A 24301-nucleotide genomic window follows, 5' to 3' on the forward strand; every position below is an offset into this window, starting at 1 on the left:
AAGTTATCATGGCCCCAAATATTTCATCCTACATTGTGATTCTTGTGAGATAAACATTTGAAATATGCCATAAACATTACAAAGTATTCTACCGGGAATGTGTGCTTTCACATGTTTATGATAAATACTGTATCTGCACATTTGCCCCACTCATCATCACTGCATTTACATAACAGGGCTGCCTTTAAACCACTTAATTACCTGATCAGAACAAATCCAGACCATTCAGGATCTGGATCTCAACTTAGAAGGAGGACATACCAGCTGCTGCGTTGTTGTCAGAGATGCCAGCACTTAATGTCTGATGATATAGTAAGGCCATTTTATGACTAAATCAGTAGATATTTTACAGATTGATCCTTTAACAAGTGATTTTTTTAAGCACATTTAGTGCCTGAGGAGTCACCACATAGTTGATGATATAATCAGATGTGTCTAACCAATAACTAAACAGCGAGTGTTTTTTTTACTGCTCCATGAATAAGCTGTGTTATCTAACCTATAAAGGGACTTGAGGTTTACAGTGCGCCGTACAAGAAGCACAGAATTTGATAATCTGTCATTTTTTGTTACCAGGAAAAGTGACCATGAGAATTAAACCACAAAAACCAGACTGCCCACCTAAACCTCCTGATCTGGCGCAGAGAGTCAGAAGTCTAATGGCTCTGTCAGGTGATAACCAGAGAGAGTTCACACCAGGACAAAATGAAACAGATGTTACCCGACACACGTCCTTCCTGCCTATCCAAGACAATCCCTCACCAAGTGACAGGCCGCAGGACACCAGCAGTACTATCAATATGAGCTCTGACGATCTGGAGATCCCTTACATCGATGACGACGAAGATCTAACCTAAACATGAAACAACAAGCTGTAAACTTTTTCATTATGTGTTAAAAATTGAATGACAAAAAAAGAAAGTGTAAACTTTGTTTTATAGATTTACCAATGCTGCTACAAAAACAGTGCTTTGAGAATGTGTTTGTATTTAATGGGAGGTTGTAAAGACCGTCTCTTCAGGGTGTTCATGGCAGATCTGGACCCAACATCAAGGACTATTCTGCCTTTTTTTTTTTTTTCTTTATCAAACTATGGAAACACGTGATTTTAATCCATTTCAGAATTGTACAGTACACAGTTTATAATGGGAAGGTGTTTTGTACCAGTCATGTGAAGCGGTGTGACGAGTTTGTTTCATCTATTGAGAAAAACAGGACAACACGATGAGGAGCAATTGAGGACACAAGCACCTCTTTTGCAGAAGGACTTCATTCTGGCCTGAACCAATGTGGTACTCAGGGGAGGTTTTGGCCTTTTTATGGGGAAAAACAAAAGTTGTAAGTGTACCATAAAATGAGAACTCCTCCATCACAGAGAGCAGCGTTGTATGATGTGCCTTCATTGAGTGCATTTTATTTTTACCTTTGAAATGTTTTGTGTTGTTGTTCTGTTTCCTGTGGCACAAATCACTGCTGTGACTGAGCGTTCATTCAACACACCTGTAAAGAGAACGCTCATAATGCTGCCTTTTAAAACCGACTGAAAATACTCTCCTTTGTCACTTTTATATGGTATTGCAAGGCAGTGCAGTTTCACCAAGTAACATTTTGTCTATGCATGTAGATTTTCTTTTTTGATGTGCATGCCTGTACTTTTATAATGGGTATGAATAATGCGTATGTAGGTGAACATTCTCCAAGTTTGAATACCTTCAACTAAAATAAACTGACAGTTTCCAATGCCTCTTGCTGTAATAAAATAAAACATATTTATATAAAGAGTTCATATATTTATAGCAGGTTAAGGTTACAAATAAATACATTTAAGGTTTGAACTGGCCGAAGAGGGGCTGAGGCTCTGGCTTATCATGCCCACCTTTGCTGTTAGGCAACCCTTGTTATGCTCATGTTCTGTTAGGCAAGTCTTTAACTTCACTATGAAACAAAACCATGTACTACGTGAGTCATTCAATAGAAAGAGAAACAACTACGGAAGTTCCAGCTTTTCACAAGACATTTTGCAAGAATCAGAACAACGCACAATCGATATGTGGCAATCATTTTTAAAATACTAATCCTCATGTATTATCTTTATATTTGTTTACTACCTATTTTTTTTAAAACATTTGTTTTAATGTATTAAGTGAACAAAACATTGTTTAAGTCTTTGTCAAAATTATTTTACAGGTTAACCCCTTCGACAGAGACGCAGTTCTGCTTTGTGTTTGTCCTTACTTTCTTTTTTTTTTGAAGACACCAGTGACCCGTAGTTCACACTGACTTTCTTTAATTTGGAACAGCCTCTGAATACAGTTTGGTAGAACATTTGTCTGTGCGTTGTTGACTATCTGTGCTCTTTTCAATTCAACTAAATCACAACATTTAAAGCATGTAAATGAATAAACCCCACTGAATGAGTGGGGTTCATAATAATAGTGGCATCGATTCACAATTCGTATAAATTTCTTCTGCAACATGATGTTGAATTTGTGTTGGTTTTGTATGCGTTACTCCATACTTCCACACATACATATAAGATAAGTAAAGATAATATAATCCTGAGATGAAGTGACAATTATCAGAAAAAAATGACAAAGTTTGAGATAAGGTGACAGAATTAAGCAAAAATAATAATAAACATCGAGCTAGCAACACTTTTATTTAATTAATTACATGTAAAAGAGGCATGCCAGTTAAATAAAACAACATTTATTCATTGGGCAAATTAACACTTAGGAGAAAAGGTGTTTATCTATTCTGTCAAGGATTTTACACCGCAACAAATCTGAATCAACCTTATAGAGGTTTTTTTTTTATTCGGGGAGAACAAAATATACATTTTCTTAATTAATGTATTGTAATTTTCTTTACGGGTGAACCGTTTTTGTCTAATGAAGTAGCTGAACATTGTGTACACTTTATCCGTAAACACAGCCGTTCTCCTTATCCGGTACTTCCGCTGTGTACGTCGAACCCGCGGTGTGACATCCACAAATCAAACATGTGAGAATCAAGAGCACGGCGGTCTTGTTAACCAATCAGACGGCGCTGCCCGGAGTTGCCGTTTCATTAGTCAGCCAATCGCTGAGCAGCGTTGTATTGGAAGGGGGCGGGAACATGTGTGGTTCAGGGAAGACGGGTTGCAGTGAGGTTGGTGGGGGGGGAGAAGAGAAATCATCAGTTTAGCCCGCTGCTAGCTTCCTGTCTGTAGCAGATGTGTTATGAGCGTAGAAACAGGAATCAGTAGATTATTTTACTTTCGATAGGTGCAACGATGACCCTCTGACACCAAGGATGGACATAAGTTAACAATGACGGGGGAGAAAAAGAAGAAAAAGCGGCTGAACCGCAGCATTCTTCTGGCAAAGAAAATTATAATAAAAGATGGAGGAAGTGTGAGTTAAATATTTATTTATCTACGTTCACTTCGCTTTCCAGTTGAGGTAGCCTGGCTCCAATCAACCGAAGTTATAACACGTGTGTTTATAAAGACAGTCGAAAGCGGTGTTTGTTTATGTCTTTCTGTCTCCGGTGTTTTGAGAATAACGTTAACCGTTAGCTGGGTTAACTAGCGCATGTAGCTACCAGCTAGCTTAGCTCAAAGCGGCCTGCGCTGACTCTCCGTCGTTTACACGTCAGCCGGTGTTATGTCGAGAAATGTATACCTGCTGAAAATTGCATGTGCTCGCAGAACAAGGCAAAATATGGCACAAAAAAACGTCTAAACTGCTAAAATTTTGCTTCTAACCAAAAGAACACTGTGCGGCAGTAATTTACACACAATCTTACATTTACTCAGAGTCAAACACTGTTTACGAAAACAGAGTTTACAGTGTAATTACATTTAATTTTATCACGAAAACACGTCTTCCATCGAGTCTACAGTGTAATTACATTTAATTTTATCACGCTTGCACTCCACATATTTTGTCATCACAGATATATTTGATTAAATACCGTTTTCTGACACTTCCGTGAGGTGCCAGCGATTCTTTTTTTCAAGGGATGCATTTCACGACATAACACCTGCTAATGTCAACGTTAGCTTTTTGTTTTTCTTTACTGTTTTACTCGCCTTTTGTGAGTCATTAATCTCACAAACACTACCAAATAAAACCAACTCTTTGCATTCAGGGTGTGTCACGGTTACTCAAATCGTTTTGACAGAGCATCATCACTAGGAAGCAAATAGTCTGGCTAGGTTTAGCTCACTAGCATGTGTGTTTAATTGGGGTTATTGTGACTCTGCTTTAAGCTACTTTCGTGTGACCTGGCTAAATGTTTGTCTGACAATGCACGACAACTAGTCATGCAATGATGCAGATCAGTACTTGCAGAAGTTGCGGTGTGTAAATGGGTAAAGCATTTAAAAAGAGTATGACACTCAGGTTGGTTTAACATAAGCAAACACAACATTTTAGTGCGAACTTTGACTGATATTTACTCTGACACCAGGTGTATCGTGGTTGGTAAATATATGATAAGTGTAAAGAATACTGTCGGAATTATTCGTGGAAAAAAGTCATATTTTTTATCCTCATATGCCCTTTACTGGATGCAACAATCTAATTCAATTGTCAGATAAAACATCAGGGATTCTGGTGTTTTGGATCCTTGCGATGGTTGAAGTGATGATGGCTCCTAATTAGGCTGTAAGCAAACTGTGAATAGGCTCGGATTGTTATAAATACAATGAGGCACTGGTGCTGGTTATGTAATTGTTTGGGAAGCAATGTTAAACATGCCTGATATGTATGAAGACACAATGGTTTGTAATAATAAGGGAGGGAACCAGAAACTGATCCTTCTCCTCAGTATTGCCCCTATAATGATCCCGATGACTAAGTTGTGTCACTTAATATTTTATACACTTTACGTGATCCAGCTCTTTTTTCAATTAGACTCTTGTTTCAGAAAATTGTTATTGTCTTGCTGAAATTACTGTGGCAAGGTCTAACCACTTAGCCATTAAGGCTTCCCTCTCAACATCCAATCAGAGAATCTAATAGGCTTATATGCCCTTCTGGTAAAAGCGAAATATGAAATCCATAGACGTATCAGGTCATTGATACAATAAAGAGGAAGTTGCAACATCCATATAGGGACTGAGGCTGTTACAAACAGTTCCTCATTTTACGTCAAAGCAGGTGGTGTGATCATTGACTTCTCATAGAAGGGAGGATGTTTCCACAGATTCGCTGTCGCATATAAATTTGTCGACAAGTTTTCTGTGATGTGATGCTCTCACCATCACCATGTAGTGAAGTGACAAACCACATCAGAGTGTAAACTAGTACTCTGTGTCTCTGTTAAGGTGGCTCTGGCTGGCCTACATTTCACTCTCCAGATTTGTTGCACCACGTCGATTTAAGAGAGTACCTGCTTCACATCCACGCTCACGTCAGCATCATTTCTCTCCTCATTCATTCTTGTATAGATTTAACTGTGCTTCAGTTGTATTTTTATTTAAATAATATCTATTTGTGTTTTCTTCATTATGCTTGTATTTTTGGATTAAGAGTGACCCAGCAAATTATGAGACAGAGTTTGTGTTCAACTGTTATAGAAGTTTCTGAGTTTCAAGCATAACTTTCATACTGGAGTAAAAAAAGGTACACCTTGTATCTGCTTGCTCTCCACAGAATTAATATGTTATCAGAGTAAGGGCAATTAAAGTAATCCTACAGATGATGTAAACAGCTTAACCTTGTTGTCACCTCTCCAAAATGTTGTAATTAGGGTAAGTATGACTGGATTAATAGAGCCACAGTGTTTGCCTGCTTTTAAATTAGTCCCTGCATGTAGGCAGATTAGTCACATTTTGTTTGGGGATTTTATCTACGGTGCAACACAACAAATCACGAGTCGTAGAAAAGAAAGTATGAAGCAGTAAAACGGCGGAAAAGAGGCCAACAACCACTGACATCAGATTAAAGTTTGTAGTTATATTTAGTGATCACGTTCTCAGTAAAACTGCATCCTATCTGTGTCACTGATACAGATTTTTACTAGTTGCCATCTTGGAAAGTAACCCTAAGGCAGTGACGATGAATAATGCAAATGCCTTATTCAAATATTTCCCTCTGTTTATTTACAGCAATCAAATGATGAGTGTGGATGTAAATCTACTCATTGTTATGTTTATCTCCAGTGAGTGTGACCTGTGAGTAGATTTCTATATTTATGTGGAGGGAGTTTAACAAACAGGTCATTAATATGTATTTATATTAGTTGATTGTTGTCTTATTGAACACCATTCTACATTCAGCACTGTATTAGCAAGTTATAAATGTGTCACAGTTGGGTAAGAGTAATAACCTCACTGCGGACTGTCCCACAGGCTCAGGTGATGTAGAGTCTCTGGGTCATTACACACATGCCTTAAAAATAGATTCTCGTTTCAGGTTCGATCTGTTAATGTGTTACCATTAAGAGGCACTTTGATGCGTGTTCAAATCTTTGTAGCTCCTCAGCTATTTACATCATTATCTCTTTGTGTGTCTCTCTCTCCATGCAGCCTCAGGGAATCGGCGAGCCCAGTGTTTACCATGCTGTGGTGGTCATCTTCCTGGAGTTCTTTGCATGGGGTCTCCTTACCACCCCGATGCTCGCGGTAAGCCCTGATACACACAACACTGTTATGTAAACAGACATAACGGTTTGTAATATATTCAAACGCCCACACCTCTCTTCTGTGTAAACCCAGCCAATGAGTGTCATTTTTCCATTGACTGAAACAACACAAGGCCCTCCAGTGTCCAAGGCTGATTTCATTTCTAATCAAATGAGCGAGGTTCAGTGTGACGCAGTTCTTTTTTTTTTGTGTAAGTGTTGGCAGATGTTGTGCCAAGTGCTAACAGGGCTGAGAAATATGAAAAGCCGCGGCTAATAGGGGGGGGACCCTGATAAACTAAACTAAAAGAGCAATCAAACAGTTGCATTGTTTGCGCACCAGTTCTTTGTGTAAACGGCTTATGAAGGGGTCACTGGTTTGCGTTGTCGACCACGGCATCAGATGCCTGCCAGGGGAACGCAACACATTCACCTCAGTGCACGGCAGAAAAGTGTGCTTTTGGCATTTGCAGCAGACAACTTCGAACATCATTTGAGTTTTTGTCATTCCAAAGTGATAGCATCAGACCTAAAAAACACAACTTCTCCCTTGAAAACAGATCACATTTTTTTAGCAAGATGCTGAGATGACTCATTAAGATGCTTTAGAACTTAACAGCAGGGATTGTGTATTAATAGTTTCCACTTCTGGCTGTTGCTTTTTACATTTTCAGCCACGTTCTGTATTTGTTGTATTCCCCTCCATTTAATCTTTATAAACACATATTTTCCTACCAGTGTGAATATCAGTCTGAAGGAACTGGTATCGCAAACAAATGACGAGCAAACATCTGTGAGCCACATGGTGGAAACCAGACAGGCTTAGGCAGTGTATGCTTCTCAGCAGTGTCTTGTTTGAAGAGGTGGTTGTATGTGTAACTGTGAAGCGTTAATTACTGGGGGGAGGATAGGGGGGGGGGGGTGTTGCCGTCAAGATCCCTGGGCGGAGGCAGGATTTGCATTTTGGACTAATCAGAGGGCGCCTGAAGATGAGAGGGTCTGCTTCACTGCTCCCAATGAGCACTGCTTCATTAGTATCCAGCAGCAACAGTCCTCTCTGAGCATTCACAGTCTGTGCGTGTTGGGTAACTGATTCCCAGAGGACGAGGGGCTATTCTTCTTAGCCATGCCATAAGCTTAACGATACCCGTAAACAATATCCAGATCCTGTGGTTCAGTCTCTGTCGGGCTCCATGTGCTCTGAATTAAACAAAGGCTCCATGTTCCTGCTCCATGTCAGTGACACTTGCACTCTGTACTGTCTGCACACTGGCGTTATAGACTTTGAACTGAACATCCCATCGATTTTAAACCTATGTGAATCAGCCTTTTCATTTCCTTTTGGACAAAGATAAGGCCTTTACGGAATACAGTGTCTGCCTAAGTATCCTGAAATACTTTCCTATGGGTTTTTTTATATGCATGGCAGCATTAGTAAAGAAAGCAGGATTAAAAAAAACTGTAGGAATTCTCTATTTGTATGGGTTGTTTTCTTTTTGGAGAGAGGCGGGTTGAAATCTTTTAAATATAGCATTCATCAAGATACACTTTTTTTTCTGATTCGTTATGTAAATCAGTTTCTGCATTCTTTCTTCTTTCTCGATCCCCCCTCTCTCTCTCTCTCTCTCTCTCTCTCTCTTCTATGTTCGACTTTTAAATTCAAATAAATGTAAATTCACCCAAAAGTGGCTTGAATAAATTAAACAGGATGCACTCGCTGAGAACTTTCCTTTTCTGAAATGACGTTTGATAGCAGAGCAGTGTCTCAGTAAGATGATTGGTCATTCAAAACCCATCTGACGGATGTCACTGATGTGTTACAGCTGTAGTTGTAGCAACAAAGATGTAACTAAGGAGATCATTTTACTCCCCCACATGGATGGGACAAAAGATCAATACAGCAATACGTCTTTATCCTGACTTGTGTTGTAATGATCAAATATTGATTTATCCATTTTATTTTTAAACGATGCCCTTTACAGATTTCCATTTGCTTCACCAGACACTTTTGTATCATTATATGATTGTCCTGCATATTGTCACATTTGGCAGAATCACTGTATCATGATGACATATCATATCTTCTCATGAGTTACCCTGCGATTTACACCCCTACTCCCGGATGCCAAATGGCTCTTAAAACCAGTTCCTTAATGTCAGATTTGAACTTAACACTCAAGTCTCTGTGGCTGCAGTCTGCCTTCTGCTCTGTTCAGGTTGAACATGTATTCTTTCAGTTTATACCATTGTGAAACAATCAGACTTTAATGCCGAGTTTTTAACAGGTTAAAGAAATCATCCAGTCAAGTTGGAGCAATGAATTCACCTGTAACAAGGAATGAGGGTAGAAACCTGGCTCCTTAAGAATCTGGTTCTGCCTCAGCTTATCGAGTCTCTTGAGTCCTGTAACGTAATGTTATATCTGGAGTAGAGTCCTGTCATTTAAATCATATCACTGGTGCAGAAATATACGTCGATGTCTCATTAAGTTTCAAATAAAATGAATTGTCAGCCAACAAGCACATCAGCATTATGAATCTGATTAAACCAAAGTGCAGCCTGTCTTTGGGTTAAAAGTCTGCCAACTCTGCCTGCTGCTGTTGCAGAAAAAATCTTCTTCCTCTTCCTCTTCCTCCTCTTTATCGTCCTCCTCCTCCCTCACTAAAAGCAGTCGTGGGAAAATCAACCCAAACCTTGTATGAGGTCCTGTTAGTTAAAATCAGTAATCCAGTGTTGAACTCTGTGTTGAAATCAACAGGATGAAAGCTCACTAAATGATGTGTTTGAGGTCAAGATGACTAATAGGTCAAGGTAAAAACGATGTCATCATGATGTGTTCAATTTAACGTCAAGTTGAAGACATTTCAAATTTTGGTTAGACATTTGGATCAATACAGTTGTCTGGGCACGCCAGTGGCATAGGGGTTAATTCACTCGCTCAATGTATGGAGGCTGTAGTCCTCGAAGTGGACAGCCTGGGTTCAAATCTGACCTTGGGTTCCTTTCCCGTATGTCATTCCCCACTCTTTCTGTCCCTGATTTCCGACTCTACCCACTCTCTACAGTCTCTCGTTGTTTGGAGGATACATTTGTTTGTGTTCTCTGGAATGTAAAATATGACCAGTTCTGTTAAATATATCATTTTGTTTTTTGCCTCATCTTTCCACCAACTAATAGAAAAGGATTGATAGTGCTATCAATAACGACCCGGATCAACAATGATATCAAAACTTTTAATAGTATAGGTTACTTGAAACCTTTAAAAAAAAAAGGTGGTATATGTCAACACCATCTTTTGCCCCCCCCCCCCCCCCCCCCCCCCCCCACACACACACACACACACACACACACACACACTTGTAACATGTCAGAAGTGATAACAGGACTCTAAAATGTCAAATTTGAATTTGACCCTGATTATCCATATAAGGAGGTTGTCCAAACAGCTGATTTGACTAGTTACAGATTAGAAGGAGCCAGTTTAATGTTTCCCTTTTAGGGCTGGATGATGAAGCTGAAATAAAGGTCTCACAATGAAATGTTTTATTTCACTAAACATTAAAACCTGTAGATGCTTCCTTACTAGATTTTTTCATGACTTTATTTGCATTGTTGAATGTAGCACTTCATACTGTTCCTGTTGTTGTGTAACATGTTGGTAGTACTACGTAGTGCGCTCCATTATAAAGGCTTGTATTACGCTGGGTGTATTCGTCATGTCCTTACATGGCAGTCTGCATTAAATGCATTACAGTGAGCCTGCACCATTACCGTGTCAGTGCACGCACGATGTGGACAAAGTAGACCGTGCTCCCCCCACCATGTTGACAGTTATACTAAACACTAGATACGCCTGATACACAGCTCTGATGGGTATCATTAAGGCTCACATAGCTTCACATTTTGGTTTCTACTCGCCATGTTTGTAATTATATACGACTGTGGGAAGCTGAAATGCCTTTTGCCCTTTAGGCAAACATTTTAGATAGTTTTTTGTTCAACTAACAATTTTAACATTTTGCTGCTGGCCCCAGATTTCCACAAAATGAAGTTCACCATGCACCGGCTTTTTAACTAAGTAGTCCTGCTACACACTAGGGCCCGACTGATAAGACGTTTTTTTGTGTCTGATACCGATATTTTGGCCGTTCTCTTCGATCTGCAGATATAAATAAAGATATAGAAACACACATTTATCGTGTTAATCCCTCAAATGCAGAGTACATGTACGTGCATCACCGTTTGACACTCTGGAGAGTGATGATGTTTGTTGTTATCCAGTAAACGCTCTCTGCTGGTGAAAAAGTTCTTCTAGTGTAATACTATGAAACTCAAATTAAATGCTATTGACTGGTGAATAAACGTAGTTATATCAGCGCATATCTGAGATAAAAGTAGCCGATACTGATAGTTACTGGATGGACATGCTAAAATCGGCTGATATTATCAGCGTGCTGATTAATCAGTCTGACTCTACTTCATGCTGAATGTATTGACCAATGTATTGCACATTCTAACAATCTTTTTATTGATGTTTATGAAATGGCTCATCAGTACACCTGGCTTTTTTTTGTCCTATGTTTTTAATGTACCGTAGATGTATATATATATATTTAATTGTCTTACATTGAACATGTGTCGAATCTTCTTCCATAGACTCCAATGATTGAATTTAGGGTTTATCTTCTTTATTTCTTCATCTCATCATTTGGCAAGCATAGTGTAGATTATTAGTCTGAATGGCGTCACACTTGCTTTGCTCTCTGGCTGAACTCTTAACTCTGCAGAGTGCATCAACAACTGTCGGTGATTGTTTGAGACGTGATGCCGACTTTGTGAATAATGAGGTTTCATCTGGTATTATCTGTGTTTGTTCTCCAGGTATTACACCAGACATTCCCCCAACACACATTCCTGATGAATGGGCTCATCCATGGCGTCAAGGTAAGACATCAGAACAAATGAGCGCCATATTTCATTTCTGAGGAGGGCAATATAACAGTCACACATGCAAACCGACAAAACAGTGGGGCCTGATTGTTCACAGGTTATCTCTGGTGTTTTATTAACAGTGTGTCTCAATAGAAAGCAGTATCTGTGTGTTTGAAATGTACCACTCTAATATGTGATTTATTGTGAAAACAACTTTGTGCGTGGAGGAGTTTGTATGTGTAACCCTGCAGTTTGTGTCCTTGGTACTGGATAAATGACATATTCAATGTATTTGTTTGACTCATCCCATAAAGCCACTGAGGTAAACATGCCGGCAGCCGTGTTGTTTTGGGTTTTTAGTGCTACACTTAAACCAACGTTCTTCTTCAACACTGCAACTTTGACTCACTTTTGTTTGTGGATTTAGTTTTTGCTGAGCGTGTGTGCTCTTTTTCACGCTGCCCGACTCTTAAACAATGACATGCTAACACCTGCAAGCTGTCCAGTAAATATAGCCAGTCGTCCAGGTGGCCACAGAATAACTCACAGAAGCACCTTCATGTTAAAGTGCACCTCGACAGCCCTTTTGACCCTGACGAAAGTGTTTCTAAAGATAGGTGGAGCGACTGCTTGTTATTATTCTAGATCTTCTATAATGGCTGTTATAGTGTTGAATTATTATCGGTTAAAAGCATGAAACTCTAAACAGAACTGTTGTAATAACACAAATGACGTTAACATAAAAACCGTATAAATCATCTGTGTTGAAGGGCAATGAGTTTGTTTATCAGTATCTCCACTTGTTACTGAATTTTGAACAAGCACCTCACACCAGCAGGCCTTGGGTGCTATCTTGTTTTTTTCTCAGACTCTAGGTAAAAATGTACTTTTCCACTCGTACAGCTGCAAACAGACATCTATATCCACTGAATGTGCGAGCAGAAGAATAGTAGAAACAGTGGGAGATAATTCTAAACAAATAGTTTTTAAGATAACAGTCCTCATGAGGTCAGTTTGGCTTTCGAGGACAAGCTGAATTTCAATTGTATGTAGTTTTCCATGTGTGGCTGGTATGCTTTTTTTTAGACATTCATGTAAAACCATGCATCAAATAAATGGTTTGTACATCACAATCTTTCAACCCAGCAAGTCTAAAATCTTTCTGTGCTGCCAGAGTGTAGTACATGTGAATACGTTAACTCGATCAAACAAACCACTTACACACTTTAGGATCTGATTCATCCTTCATCCCACATCTAAATGTTTCATATTGTGTTTGTCTTTGTAAACTGCGACTGGATGCTTTGAATTTCCCTCGGGATCAATAAAGTATCTATCTATCTATCCGTCTATCTATCTTAATCATCCGTTTCATCCTCCATCTTTTCCAGGGCCTATTATCATTTCTGAGTGCTCCGCTGATCGGAGCTCTCTCAGACGTATGGGGACGCAAGTCCTTCTTGCTGCTAACGGTCTTCTTCACGTGTGCACCCATTCCTCTGATGAAGATCAGCCCATGGTGAGTGGAAAACACACACACACAGCAGCTGTTCAGTCTTTTTGTGAAGTCTTGTCCTCTGCTGGCTCAAACACTGAGTACGTTTACAGGCAGTGAGAAAAAGTCCATCTAATGCCTTTTATGATTCATGTAAACATGTCAAAAACTTAATGACTTGAATTTCTGGAAGTGGGACTAACACATCCAGAAAATGTGGTTGGGTATTGATTAACTCTGCACCTGGCTTTGTATGTGAGGTCAAACATTATAAATGCATCACATAGCAGAAGTCTATAAAGTGTAGAGTATGTGTGAAATGTACAGAAATGTAAAGTTCTCCATGTTTTACACCGTTCGACATACAACCAATCCGCCGGTTGGTAACTTGTTAGCACGGTCGACCAGTCGTAACTAGCTGAAAGGGGGCATGTTGCCACCTACCATCTGTAATTCTGTCACTTAACCGATTGTCCCCTGGTGCTTGTATGGTGGGATAAGGACAGTAGTCCAATGAAATAGCCTAATCAATCTATAAATGTAGTTCAGTAAAGGTACGGACTGTATAAAATAATTAAACAAAACACAAAAGAATAGAATTATACCCTAAAATAAACAAAATGAGAAACCTCAGAATCGTACGATGTAACTTGAGTTGTTAGGGTTAAGCCAAACTCTTCTTTTTTTTTTCTTTCAGGTGGTACTTTGCGGTCATCTCCATGTCGGGCGTCTTTGCCGTCACCTTCTCTGTGATCTTTGCCTATGTGGCAGACATCACGCAGGAGCATGAGAGGAGCACAGCATACGGTTTGGTAAGCAGATGGTCGACTAAAACAAAGTCCTGTTGGAATAATGTGTCTTTGAAGTCCTCCAGAATGATGATGTAATCAGGGAGGCCTTTGATGGAGAAGCCTGTATCACTTTAAAAACAGATAACTGCATGATCACTCACTTAGTCTTCTCCTCTCCTCCAGGTATCAGCTACCTTTGCAGCCAGCCTGGTCACCAGTCCGGCCATTGGCGCGTACCTGTCTGTGACTTACGGTGACACCTTGGTGGTGATCCTGGCCACAGCCATCGCCCTGCTCGACATCTGCTTCATTCTGGTGGCCGTACCGGAGTCCCTGCCCGAGAAGATGAGGCCAGCGTCATGGGGAGCGCCCATCTCATGGGAGCAGGCAGACCCCTTCGCTGTGAGTGACAAGACAACACATTCTTTATTTTTCAGTCAGGTGTAACCCAGTATCATCCTCAGGTTTGTTTTCAAACTGCCAGTTGATAGAATTTTTCAACTATATTTTTGATTTTTCAGAAGGATCTAAAGACTTTTCTTGTATTGAAACATCACCTCCTGCACAGCACCACACTGATCCTTTACAAGATTTCATTATTTATAATGGAACATTTTTAGAAAGAGAGCATTGTTGTAGCTTTTGGATGATAGTCTGAGAATGTGTGTGAATGTAGATATGATCAGATTTGTTCCCTCCTTTTTTCTAACATTTGCATATCTGCTATGGAGACCGTTAAAATCTCTCTCGTTAAATGTTTGGGCCCATATTTCATCCCTGATAACATCAAGCATTACTTATAGTCTTAAAGGTTTGGGTGTGGTCATACGTTTTGTTTTCATTAGGTAGCAACACCCAAAGAGTGTTTTCATGGTATCCTGTGCACTTTTGTTGCACAGCAGCGAAACAAGTCTGCATTAAAACATTCTGTTAACTTAATCTCTGTTTATACCAACCATCAAAAAATCATTTTATATTTAGTAACAGAGTTGTTGTGCCAGAACGTTTAACGGAAGTGGCCAGCAGGCTGATTCAAATCTAAAACTTTGGCAGACTTAGTAACTTTGTTCTCCGTCTGCTGGATTGAAGGCATGTTTGAAAAAAAATAAACATGACCAGTAGGAAAAGGAGAAGAAATTATAACAGCAATCAAAAATGTTTTACACACATATGGGCACTTAAGATATCTAAATATTTTTTTAAGACGGGCCTGAAAAATCAACCTGTCCAGAAATGATTTATAGAAATAACAAAAAGACAATATAGAGTGCTGGAAGAAGCGGAAAACTTGAAGAGCTTGTTTGAAGCCTCCACCTAAATTAACTTAAAATGTCGCCATAAACAACACATAAAATAGATACAGAAAATAATGTGTAACGAGAATAAACATACATGCTGTAACATGTGTAATATTACGCTGCTAAGCCCCGCTCACCCAATAATGCACCAAACATGCACTCTAACCGTTGTCACTGCAAACTGTCTATTCCACTCCACTCGGCTATATCTGTCCGACTCAAGAGGGCGGAGAACGCTGACAGCTGTTCAATCTACATCCTGTAAAAAGGTTCAAAAACTAGCAGCTGCATTGTGGCGCACATTCGAGAGAGAGAGAGAGAGAGACTAATAAAGCAAGTGTTGCCTATTGCAGCTTTAAGTATTTTCAAATCAAAGCTTCAATCTGCTTACATGACATCATCAACAGGTGAAATATTCCTGTTTATAGCTAGAAGTTTAACTTGTTCTGTAAACTTCACCAAACGATTCAGATGTTTAACAAGCTCAATGTTTTCTTCCTCTTCTCTTTGTCAGTCTCTGCGTAAGGTGGGCCAGGACTCCACAGTGCTCCTCATCTGTATTACAGTGTTTCTCTCCTACCTCCCAGAGGCCGGACAGTACTCCAGTTTCTTCCTCTATCTCAGACAGGTAACACACTGCTCTCCCTGCCTGCATGTTTATACACAAAGGCCACTAGTATGGCTGCATCATACACGTAAAAATCCATATTTATGGGGCGCTGGTGGCGCAGTGGTTAGTGCGCGTGCCCCATGTGTGGAGGCTATAGTCCTTAAAGCAAATCCAGCCTGTGGCTTTTCCCACATGTCATTCCCCACTCTCTCTCTCTCTCTCTCTCTCTCTCTCTCTCTCTCTCTCTCTCTCTCTCTCTCTCTCTCTCTGATTTTATTATTATTATTTTTTTTAAATGCATATTTACAACCACATGTAGCGGTACCTACTATCCACACTAAACACCAACAGCCCTTTTCACTGTAGAGTTAGTAAATGACATCGCCCTTTTTTGGTGAAATTGATTCATTAAGGACGATACTAGTTGTGATTTTTGTATTCTATAATGTCATTTGTGGGGCCAAAGAGAGACTGAAATTCTAAGGGGACTCGGGTAATTATCTCAATACTGGGAAACTTGTGTAAACTAGCCAAACATTCTCATCTCCACGGCTCAGAGATGGGATCAGCATGTGTGCTGAGCAGCTTTTTAAACTGAGTCCCAGCAAAATGCTAATGCATTTTAAAACACAAGTAGGAAGAAAATGAACACTCATAACACTTGAATCGTTAAGGTGACAGCTATGGCTCAGGAGATAAAGCCTGACAAGGTGTGATCTCCTCATCCGAGCGGCTTAAAGTGAGGACTGCACAGTTTGGGTAAACAGTGTTAGAAGAACCAGTCTGGCGAGTTTGTCACACAAACGCACACAGTGTCCTGCTCCTCTCCTGCCGTCTTTGAAAAAAGACTGGAGAGTATTTCAGGAGTGTAGGAGCTAACATTACTCTACACACCTCCCTGTCCGCTTTCTGCTGACGTCGCGGTATCCTATATCTCTCTCCACATTCATTGTCATAAATTACATGCACCTCTCACCAGCTGCCCTACTCCTGCTGTACATCTGAACTGAATACACCAGAGAATAACAAGGGGGGGGGAAGGAAAAGCACTTATTGTTGTTCCAAGATCCTGCAGTAAACAGCCTCTTTCTACTAAAGGCTACAAATGAACCCCGTTCTTTCTTTGTGTTCAACTGGGTGAAGACTTTGTGTTTGGGGAACATAGTTGTCTCTGCTCGTCTGGTCTTGTCCTAACCTGTGTTATCTTAATGCTCTCTCACCCTCAGGTCATACGTTTTTCATCAGAGACAGTGGCTGCCTTTATCGCTGTGGTGGGGATCCTCTCAATATTAGCTCAGGTACTTAAAAGAACACACACTCACACATTTGCTGTAAAATGACATGTTACATAGAGGCTTCAAAGATAACCCTTTTGATTTCCCAAAGCCCAAGTTGTTCATTTGAAATAATTTGTGTACCTCAGACAGCTTTCAAAGCCACACTTTAAATGGGAACAAAACATTTAACAGGGAAGAGAAAGGGTACAAAAATCAGGAGGAGCTTTAGAGGACAAATCTCTCCGTCAGAATTGTTTTTTTTTTGTGTGTGTCCACAGTAGAGTGGGACAAAATATTGATGCAACATTATAACTTTATATTGACCTGTGTGATGCAATTTTTTAAAATCCTGGTGCTGAATATTGATACGTGAATTAGAGACAAGAAAAACAGCACCGTAAACAGATTTGACTCACCACGTCATTACTTCATGACTCCTCACGGTGGCGCTTATGACATGAATGAGGGAAAGGTGTACAGAAGTCACAAACAAGAAGTCAACAGCAGGAAAAAAGAAGAAGGAGAGACTTTGGAATAATGTCAGATAGTGGTGGAAAAGGAGTTTAACTGCAAATCAACATCAGAAAGACAAAGCAACATGTTGTTTGAAGGTTTTTCTCTTTATTCCTTCTTGAAATCTTAAATCTAAATCTTGTGAGCCCGTGAGTACAACGTGTATACAGCTGCTCATGGCTGCGTTCTGCTACGCTCGTGCTCCAGAAATGATCCCAGTAGGGTAGGGCGGGCACTGTAGGACAGAGCAAAACAGTGACGCTGAGGGAATGGTCCAAGTGGAAATTGCAGGTTACTCTGCTATTCCTACTCCTAGCCTCTAAAGTAAAAAAGAGATAAGCTCACGCTGCTCAAAACTAAAGTTGTTTGGTTTAATCACAATAATAAATCATTGTTTCAAGTTCAAAATAGTGTTGCATATAAGTTAGCTCAGTCAGAGTCCCTGCTCATGAAGAATTTGGAAAGGACAAACAAGCAAACATCTGTTAATTTATTTTCCGTTGTCTTGTATGACCTCTGTACTGTGTTTGAACAGACGGTGGTTCTGGGGATCCTGATGCGCTCAATAGGGAATAAGAACACAATCCTGCTCGGCCTCGGCTTCCAGATCCTCCAGCTGGCGTGGTACGGCTTCGGCTCCCAGCCCTGGTTAGTAACATCCACAGCTTGTTTCACACAAACACACACACACACACACCAGATTAAGAAAAGGGGTTTTTATTCCCACTTTTTTTTATTCTTGATGGAAGAATTGAAACCTCCCATGCACCTGATGGCACCGCCTGTTCAGCTAATGTTAAAATGATGAAGCTTCACAAATAGATAACAGTGATGCAGGTATGTAATCTCAAAGTAAATATAATTCAGCGTCAGACGGAAGTTTGTCTTGCATGACTAAGCATTTCCTGCAGCAGTGTGAGAAACATTGTCATATGCCTGTGAATCAGATTATTGTGGCTCGTATAACCTCAGTGAAATGGCAAATGTTTAACTTGAGTATGAAACGATACAGCATATTTATACTTTTCTTTATATAACCTTTCAAGATTAATGTTTTACCACTGATGACAGAGGTTTGTGAAGTTCAAAATATACTAGAATGTTTCCTTTCACTTTATTTTGGTTTCAAAGAACCTTACCCACAGGCTGATTCTAACACAACTCTTTAGAAAGAATATAAAAAAATGTAAATTACATAACACCCTTTGTGGTCATGGCTAAATCCCCGTCCATCCATCCACTGTTTTAATTTTTAGTGAGTTATATGTTATGGTCCACCGTTGTTGTAATGCCCTGGCCAACCACCAGAGGGCAGCATAGCCTTAATCAATATCACTGCCTCCAGCTTGTTGGTGACGCTGCTGTGGGATAACTGACTTCATCAAAGGCATCAATATCGTTTTGCAACCTAAGTGATTGTTTGACTGATGTAAATGCTTGAATGGATTTTAGTGTGCAGTTATAAAAACCAGCAGATGTTTTGCTGCATTTTAAATTTCAGTTTGAGATTTAATTTAATTATCAATTATAAAAAACTTTTGAGTGTCTGATCATGATTAATGATACTTAGTGTCACTCAGTTGAAACCTGAAAATATGACAGAAGATGATATCCAAAAAAAAAAACGCAAACTCCCAACGGGGTCAACCTATCAGCTTCATTTCCCTCGAGGTGAAATAAACACTTCCTCCTGTCTCGCTTGTTGTTTTGGCCCGGAGGCAGAGGGACTATAATATCTATTGATTCTTAAGAAAACATTCACAACACGTCTCCTCGGTGCTCCTCTCTCGCTGTGATCAATATCTGAGAATTAAGTTAGATAAAGGTCAAGTTGGCTGCATTATATCAAGGTCCCTTTTTTTCATGATCTCAGACAAAAAATAAATAAAGACAGTGTCCATTGCACCAAGCTTCTCTACCTTTAAGGACAAGTACAGCTCCCAAAACTCATCATGGACATAAACAACTCATCATTTACAGTGTTTTGAAAATAAAATATAAATATTGGCTGTATTCTTCTAAATGAGCTTGACATTTTGGACTTCAAATACATTACAGCAGCTTGTTGTATAGCTACAGTTTGATGACATCAAGTTATTTAATGTAGGTAATCGAGCAGGCTTAATGAAGGTTAATAGTGTTTTGTATCTTTGACTAATGAGCTTTGTTGTTTGCAGGATGATGTGGGCTGCCGGAGCTGTTGCAGCCATGTCTAGCATCACTTTCCCTGCTATCAGTGCCATTGTGTCCCGTAACGCAGACCCTGACCAACAAGGTAAGTTTAGTGATGAATAACTCTTTGCTTCTTTTGACGATTATTTTTGTGAAGTGCGAGACTCTCATTTTGTCTTGTGGATAAGAATGCAGTACATTAACTAGTTTGTTGATTTTAGAGCTCGTTGCCTTAATCAATGCACTCTGGTACACTCAACAAAGGGGAAATTAAAACAAATACTGGTCCCACTTGTCAGTTGAATATTCAGTTGACTACTAGGGCTTTCACACTTGCAGAAAAACTCCTGGTATTTCCAGGAGGAGCTGTATGTTTGAACGCAAACAGCCAGAGTTTCTCCTGCCAGGCCCCCCTAGTATTTTTTCCGCAGCAAGTCCGAGTGAGCTGATGTGAGAACGCAGCAGGATATTCTCCAGAGAATTCACCTCGAGCCAATAGGAGAGAGAGTGACGTTTATATACTGACTGCTTCACGGTGCATGGAGTGTATATGCGCTTGCAAGTAGAAGGCTTATAAAAATGCACCGGTGATTATACTGAATATGTGTGATAGAATTTTGTAATTGGTGGTGCTGAGTAGCGATATTTTGATACAAAAAAAATAAAGAAAATATAACTTTTTAATTAGCTTGAAACTACCTGTTGTTCTCATTATTCTTAGTCACAGTAATGAAGCGTCTGATGGACATTCTCCTCATGTGTTCTCTTTCTCTGTCTGCTTTCAGGTGTCGTCCAGGGGATGATCACTGGGATCCGGGGCCTGTGTAATGGCTTGGGCCCTGCTCTTTACGGTTTTGTGTTTTACCTGTTCCATGTGGAGCTGACGGACACTGACGGCTCCGACAAAGGTGCCAAACCCAACATGGCCAACCCCACTGATGAGGTTTGCAAAACTAAATCTATAAACAAAATCATCTATACAATCAAATCAGTAGTTCCATGTACGGTTTGCTGTTCTCTAACAAATACTTCCTACTATCTTTTCTTCAGAGTTCCATCATCCCAGGTCCTCCCTTCCTGTTTGGAGCATGCTCAGTGTTGCTCTCTCTGCTGGTGGCGCTGTTTATCCCGGAGCACACGGGGCCTGGCATGCGGCCCGGGGCCTATAAGAAGCACAGCAACGGGGCACAGAGTCACTCCCACAGCCCTCAAGGAAGCGGGGCCGAGGGCAAGGAGCCGCTGCTGGAAGACAGCAGTGTATAACCTCAGCTAAGGGGGGCAGACACCTTTGCTCCAACCTCCTGCACACATAGACAGATACACACATTTTGGACACACTATTGCCTCAGGCAAACATCAGACTTCAATGCCATGAAGAGGTGTTTGTGTCCACAGCACAAAACGTGGCCACTCCCACTTTAGCAGCCCTTTTTTTTTTTTAAAGCAGGGTATTGTGGGGACTCTGAAGACCCTGTGTGAAGAGGGCGTTTTGAGTGTTTTGGGGCTGCAGTGGAAAGGTGTGTGTGGCTTGGCTGAGCAGGACTCCAATCTTTGGTTTCCATAAAGCGGTAACAGAGTGGAGTGTGCCACAGCTTTACCCCCACCTGGTGTTAAAAAAGAACAACAGTGATTTTGATTTGGAGTGTGAGTGGGGTGTATCTCAAATGTTACTAAATCCCAGTGTGATTCTTCATATTCCTCTGTAGCCAATAAAATGGCAACTTAGCCTGTTTGTCCAATGGGAGTGTAACAAACCGTTAGTTGCACACCTCTTTAATGGTCTCTCACAAGCTAATAATCGTCAGGACGCATATTGCTGCTGCTACGACAGCTCAGAGAAGGGAACACAGTTCTTCCCCCGTGTGCTCGGCGAGGAAGCAAAGCAAACTTGTAGACCTGTGAGGGAGACCGATATTAAAGAGGCGCTGCCTAATCAAAAGTTAGGACGGGTCAACCAGATATAGGAAGCTTTTTGTGTGATCACATTTTGTTCACACTTCTCGCAGAGAGAAGTGTGCAGAGAGACCACTTTATTAGCGGAACGCGTTTTTTCAATGTTTACTTGCCATTCTCTAGATAAGTAGTACAGTTTGGGTTGTATATTTTTCTCTGTTCAAACTGAAGGCTAGTTGTGCTTCAAGTTCTTATTCAAGAAACAAACGTTGCCTCGAAGTGACTTAATATATATATATATAAAAATGTATATATATTAATTACGTAACCTGTATGAAGACCATGGTCTGAGAAGGCTCTGTAATCTTACGCTATTGCTCCCATCGGAGCTCTTACACGCATTGAATTCCCTTTGTTTTCATGCCCTTCCTGTCGCTTTGTTTTCTTGACATTTTATCACCATCAAGGTTAAGGCTCACAGAACCATGGATTTCTTTTCTGCAAGCCTCCGGACAATTATTTATAGCTCGAGCATTGCTATCAGCAGGTCAGGTCTCTGACTCGATACAGACTCTTTGAATGGATATCATTAGGTTCTCTCTCATGCTGCTGCAGTAGTTAATTCAAAGGTTAATTATATAATATAATATGTCGGATAAAGAGTTCTATGGTGATAATTTAATACGAACTATGAAATGGTTTCACAAAATCCTTAAAGTTTATAAGATTACATGCATACAAATCTAAGCTAACTTAATTCTCACGCTTTACCAGTCTTCTCAGACGGGTGCAGTTCACCCAGGTCTATGCATGCCAACGTGCGCCACCTACAGGAAGAGAAAGTAGCTGCAATAGTATTCTTCCTCTAAATGAGGAAGAATCGTCTTGTCTATCGCCCCCTACAGGCAAGACGTGGGGGGGGAAAAAGGCCGGGACATTGGGCTACAAAAAAGCTGCAGTAAAGTGAAATATGGCATCATCAAGTTTACTATACGAGTTTCAGTTTACGTCCTTGCTACCCTCCTTTCAATATTACGTCTTTAATTAGAAATAAAGTTGCGATCAATCAGTGAGACCCTTGTGGACTGAGTCGTCCCAGAATTAATCTTTAGATGTGACACATTGGAGGAAAAAAAGAAATGGAAGACCTTAATGTGCACATTATCAAGAAGAACTGTACATTTGCAGAGCTGCAGCGTTTGTTGTTGGTCTTGCCTGTAGATGGCGCTGGTTGGACGTGAACTGCAGGCGTTAAAACCGCTGCAGCGCTGTAAATGGATAAGATCGGTTGAAGCCGTTTTATTTCAGGTCCTTTGCATCAGTGACACCGTGTTCCCTTTCGTTCACGTCGTCTGAGCCTGGTCGAGTTTTAACAGTCAGTTCATAAATGCCTCAAGTGCATTTAAAAAAAAGACGAAACACGAGCCGGTAGGGAGAAGTAGCTTAAAGTTGGTTTCATGCTAATTAACACCTATCGTAGGAATTATGTGCGTTGTATAATTTGTGCCAAATGTTGATTTTGCTTTTTCATACTTTGTGTGTATGTGTGCCTGCGTACTTGAGGGATTTTTTTTTTTCATCATTTTGTTTTGTTCTTCTCTTGTCTTAATTCTTTGGCTGAAGATTTAAGTTTTAATGCTATTTTTTATAGCTTTTTCTTCTTTTTTTTTAAACTTCATCCAATCATTTTTAGTGATCTATTCAACATTGTGGCTACATTGTTAGGTTATTGAATGTCCCATCTGTCTTTCTTTTTTTTTTCCACCTCGGTCTTCATTTTAGAACAAGCATTTCACCGGGTTAGTTACATTTGAGAAGCAGATTTTCCCAGATTCTTCAGTACATCATGACAACAGTGACTGAATGTTCCAAGCTGTAAATGTTGACCACACTATACCCTCAACTTTTTGACTAAACCTGTCAGAGTTTTATTTTTGAAGGGGGATTTACTATACAGGAGGCCATTTTTTTTTGTTTGTTGATTTACTCTCTGAATATCATATAAATATATTTTTGTTGTTATTGGACCAACTTATTGGTTAAGCCAAAAATTCAAGTCATTCTCAAATTGGAAAGATTCTGCACCAGCCCCATGTGCACTCGTACAACTTCCAAGACTGTAAATGTACACAGATCACCTGTACATACAGCAAATGTATATATGTACTGCTCGAGGAGACGGCCACTTCTTGAACTAATCGGTTGTATGGTGCAATTATTATTCAATATTTCTCAAGACTTACCTGCTAGCCACTTCTGTTTTTAGTACGATGTGGTTTGTGGCCTGAACCCCCCTCTCTGTGTGCCTAAAATTAGCCAAGAAATGAGTATGGCAACATAAGTAAATGGTGGTTATTATGTAAATATGGGAAACTAATGACAAACTATTTATTAAAGGTTTATTGTACAATGAAACGTTTGAGTTTGGCTTTTTAATTTTTGTCTGTGTGTTTTGCTGGATTCTTATGGGAAAGGTCATTGAACAGAGTTTTTATTTCTCTTTAAATAACCAACACGTAACTCTTTTAGTGTTTAAAACAGAAATGTAATAGCTGCTAAGTCCCATTTGATCCCATCACAGTTAGTCCATTGTTGGCTTTTACTACAGTTTCTAATACCAGACGATTCGTTTAATGCTCTAACTTTGTTGTGTGTTTGTTTTTCTAATTCAGAGTTTAATTGGCCTCTAATCCCGCTGTATGAACTAA

General features: G+C 40.0%; 2 protein-coding genes across 5 annotated transcripts in view; both read left to right on the plus strand.

The window, feature by feature from the left end:
- Positions 1-1744, plus strand: part of LOC132979467 (unconventional myosin-IXb-like) — a 32417-nt gene extending 30673 nt beyond the window's left edge. For 3 of the 4 annotated variants that reach the window (XM_061045303.1, XM_061045304.1, XM_061045305.1), the window contains one exon: positions 577-1744. In XM_061045303.1, coding sequence (XP_060901286.1) covers positions 577-857 — 281 coding nt within the window. In that variant the 3' untranslated portion in view covers positions 858-1744. The remainder of the gene's footprint in view (positions 1-576) is intronic. The other variant, XM_061045306.1, reaches the window with a different exon arrangement.
- A 1418-nt stretch (positions 1745-3162) lies between these two features.
- Positions 3163-21132, plus strand: mfsd14a2 (major facilitator superfamily domain containing 14A2). Its single transcript, XM_061045316.1, has 12 exons — positions 3163-3395; positions 6518-6613; positions 11494-11556; positions 12936-13063; positions 13737-13851; positions 14014-14232; positions 15643-15756; positions 16965-17036; positions 18064-18176; positions 19706-19803; positions 20486-20643; positions 20751-21132. Exons 1-12 carry the CDS (start codon positions 3312-3314, stop codon positions 20961-20963), a joined length of 1473 nt encoding a protein of 490 aa, XP_060901299.1. The 5' UTR covers positions 3163-3311; the 3' UTR covers positions 20964-21132.
- The last annotated feature ends 3169 nt before the right edge of the window (positions 21133-24301 follow it).

The sequence above is a fragment of the Labrus mixtus genome, chromosome 8, assembly GCF_963584025.1.
Source record: "Labrus mixtus chromosome 8, fLabMix1.1, whole genome shotgun sequence".
Lineage (NCBI taxonomy): Eukaryota > Metazoa > Chordata > Actinopteri > Labriformes > Labridae > Labrus > Labrus mixtus.